The sequence below is a fragment of the Lactuca saligna genome, chromosome 8, assembly GCF_052625555.1.
Source record: "Lactuca saligna cultivar CGN05327 chromosome 8, ASM5262555v1, whole genome shotgun sequence".
In the NCBI taxonomy this organism is placed as follows: domain Eukaryota; kingdom Viridiplantae; phylum Streptophyta; class Magnoliopsida; order Asterales; family Asteraceae; genus Lactuca; species Lactuca saligna.
In genome coordinates, this window is record NC_136424.1 from 84,145,398 (window position 1) to 84,148,837 (window position 3,440).

The 3,440-nt window shown below is 34.8% G+C and overlaps 1 protein-coding gene across 1 annotated transcript; it reads right to left on the bottom strand.

Moving 5' to 3' along the window:
- Window positions 1–296: 296 nt before the first annotated feature.
- LOC145012694 (transcription initiation factor IIB-2) lies at window positions 297–2,073 on the bottom strand. The gene is made up of 7 exons (XM_078971489.1): window positions 1,611–2,073; window positions 1,517–1,541; window positions 1,306–1,435; window positions 1,083–1,213; window positions 919–1,007; window positions 759–835; window positions 297–675 (listed from the first exon to the last, which is right to left on the bottom strand). The coding sequence occupies exons 1-7, from the start codon at window positions 1,958–1,960 to the stop codon at window positions 542–544; spliced, it is 936 nt and encodes a 311-aa protein (XP_078827615.1). The 5' UTR covers window positions 1,961–2,073; the 3' UTR covers window positions 297–541.
- Between the last annotated feature and the right edge of the window lie 1,367 nt (window positions 2,074–3,440).

Below are 3,440 nucleotides of genomic sequence, written 5' to 3' on the forward strand. Positions count from 1 at the left end.
GATCATTATATTAAACTTTTTTTTTTAAATTAACTCATTCCATACATGGATCTCACAACTAGTACATTTTAAAATTACAGATGTGATATCATTATTATATTTTTATCTTACGAATATATTTAATCCATGTCTGTCTTATATTTCTTATAAAAAAATGTAATTATTTTCTAAAAATTTACTTTCTCGTACAATATAAAAAACTTAAAGTTTAGATGACAGAAAAGCATATCGTTCTGGATACAGATCATACTGTGTTAATTCTTTTATCAAATGAAAGGTGTGTATTGAGCATCACATATAAAAAGCTCAGGAAAAAAAAAATGCATTAAGTTTGATCGAAAACGTGGAACAATATATTATCATTATCTAGCTTTATGGATTAGAAGAAAATGGAAGAAAGAAAAATCACAGACATCGAAACTGAAAAAAAAAAAAAAAAAATGCACATTTGATTTGATTGATGATTTTTTAGACTTAAATTATTGCACCACAATCCTTCTCTTTTCCATATCCTGAAAAGGGCAGATTGGTAAATAAATATTTAAGGGCTGTTGAGGTTCTTAAGATCTTCTTCCTGGGCATACCAAGTAGGTATTATTTTGGACAGATGAGGATACAGATCCTTGAATGAGTTCCTTATTGTCCCTTCTGCAACTCCTGTTGCTAGTGATACATCTGCATTCAATAGAGCCAAGGTTCTTGAAGAAGATGAGGGTATAATGGTCATTGATAAAGATGGCTTAAGGAAAGAAATTCACCTTTAAGGGGTTTCTTATCGTCAGAAAGTTGAGTCACAATGTAAATAACAGCAGCAGCAATAGAAATCGGACTTCTCCTAAAAACACAAAGCGCAAATGAATATGAATATATATTAAAGATCATATGTCAGATTTACATAAAGAGACATGAATTAGTTACCTTATATCAAACTGTTCAGACTTCTGTACAGATTCTTGGGCAGCTTTAACAGTTTGATTTGTCATACCAAGATTGGAACAAAATCGTCTCTATGATTTTTCACAATTGATTGATAATCATTAATCAAGCACCCAAAATACATGTAAAAAGACGATCAAACTAACCATAAAATCGCCAGCGTGTATAGTCCCCATTTCCACTGATTGACCCATTTCAAGCTTCAGTTGCTTCACAATGTACTCTTTTGCACGCCCAACTTCCTTCTTTGTGGCTCCATTGGCAACCAAACAGATTTCTATTTGAGCATCAACAGAGTTTTATAAAAAATCAGTTCACAATCATATATACGAATGAGGCCAGATTTACTAAATCAAGATTTGTATGTACCTTTTACAGTTCGTGGTTTATCTTCTTGACGACAGGCAATGTACAGACAAGCTGCTAAAATGGCGTCCTGGTTTCGTCCTCTGCTTGACTTCTGATCTTCAACCTTTTTGTATATCTCATTAGCTCGATCCTAAAAATTGAACATAAATCAAATGATAAATTGAAATGTAAACATGACTTTAAAGGAGATAGAATTTAGGGCGTAGCGTACCTTTATTGTAGCAACAAGGCCTAACCTGAATGATAAATTAAACGCATCAAAACCCTAAATCAACATAACAGAAACAATTAAGGCTAATTCTCACCTATCAGACATCGTTGCAATTGTTTTAAACGCCAAGATAAGCGACCGGTCGGGATTGGAGCCTCGATTCTGCCACCTGCCTAACGAGGAGGATAAGAAATCGCTAGTTACGCCGTTAGGTTTTGAAATCACCGTCGACAAGCCGCCATCGTTGAGGAGTATATTGGTCGGGCCACCGACACGGACAGGATCGTTATCCCCGGCCTCGTTGGCAAAGGTACGCCACTCAGATGTCTCGTCGATGGAGTGGGACTCGAGAACGAGTCCGCACTCGGAGCAGACCGTATCTCCGGCAGAGTGGTCGAACACCACCTCCGTGCTCTTCTTGCAATCGGAGCAGTAGGCATCCATATCTTTCCAACTCAAAACTGTTTTCGTCCGATTTCTTGCTCACAAATCCCTGGTTATCTATGTGTAAGAATCTAAGCTCTGTACTTCAACGTGAGAATAATAGTGGAAAAAACCATCTATTATACGTATTCCGTTGACTCCCATCTAAGACAGAGCATTTGGACTAGGAAAAGTTTCTGGACCGGGCCGTTTCAAAAATGGGTGGATGTGGACCGGATTGGATTGGGAGTTTTTTTTTTTTTTTTTTTTATTACGATATATTTTTTAAAATATTTATAAAATAGGTGTAGTTTTTGTAATTTAATATATTTTTCAAAATTTCAGTTTTTAACTATTTTGATTGTTTTTTCAATATAATTTTTTTATTTTTTTTTTTACTTTTTGCTATTAATGTTTATCAAAAAAAAATTCAAGCATCACTATCACCAATAATTTTTTGAATCTAAACCAATAACGTTCTTTAAAAAAACCCAACAAATAATTTTTAAATCTTAGCCAATAATTTTTTGGATATAAACTAACAAAATAAAGGCTATTCACAAAAATTAACAAACAATTTTTTATATCTAAACCAACAAACAATGTTTTAAGTATATTTTATATCTAAACCAACAAACATAATGCATTTTTTAAGTATTTTTTATCTAAACCATCCATCTTTAGAAAAGGTTTTTGTGTTATAAGCCCTTGTGGAGCAAATGAGTTTGTGGCTTAAGGAATTAAGTGCTTCTTGATTAAGTCATTGGCATTTATTAGCCTTTGGGGATCTAGGACTTGAGATCTAAACCTCTTGGTGGATCTCAATGGACAAAGCTAGAAACTTTACCCATTTGAACATTAGAAATGATTGGATCTGGACTTTGGAACTTGTGGAATTGGAGGATTCACCTTAACTCGTTAAGATGTTTTGGACCGAGTTCCTACGGTATGGCCTTGGCTGCCACGATGTGGAGACTCGGGGAAACACATATGTTTTGGCATTTGAAGGCCACGACGTGGAGGGTTAACTTTGGCCATTGACATTCACTTTTGACCTTGTTTTGGCTAGGATTGACTTGGAGGTACTTTGGATATTTTGATTTATAGTTGAGTTTGGTCAATTGACATTAAATAGGTGTTCGGTTGAGCTGATTTTCGAAACAGAGACCCGTTTAGCTATTTTTCATCTATTTGTGAGGTGAGTCGTCTTGCCACCTTAAGTGAGTCAAAGGCATCAAGGTCGGTCCATTGTATTGTATGAGTAGAATGTATGTTATTATATAAATTTGACTAATGTGATTGCATGATTTATATGGGGCTAATCTGGTGTTGAAGTCATTATAGACTCGGGTTGATACAGACGCGACACAATTAATTGTTGTTATTTGGGGTTGATACGGACCTGACACAACCATGTGTTGTTATATTATGTGTATGTTGTATGTGGTAATTTGGAAAGTTCACTAAGTTTTGTGCTTACAGTTATGTTTGTAGTTTCAGG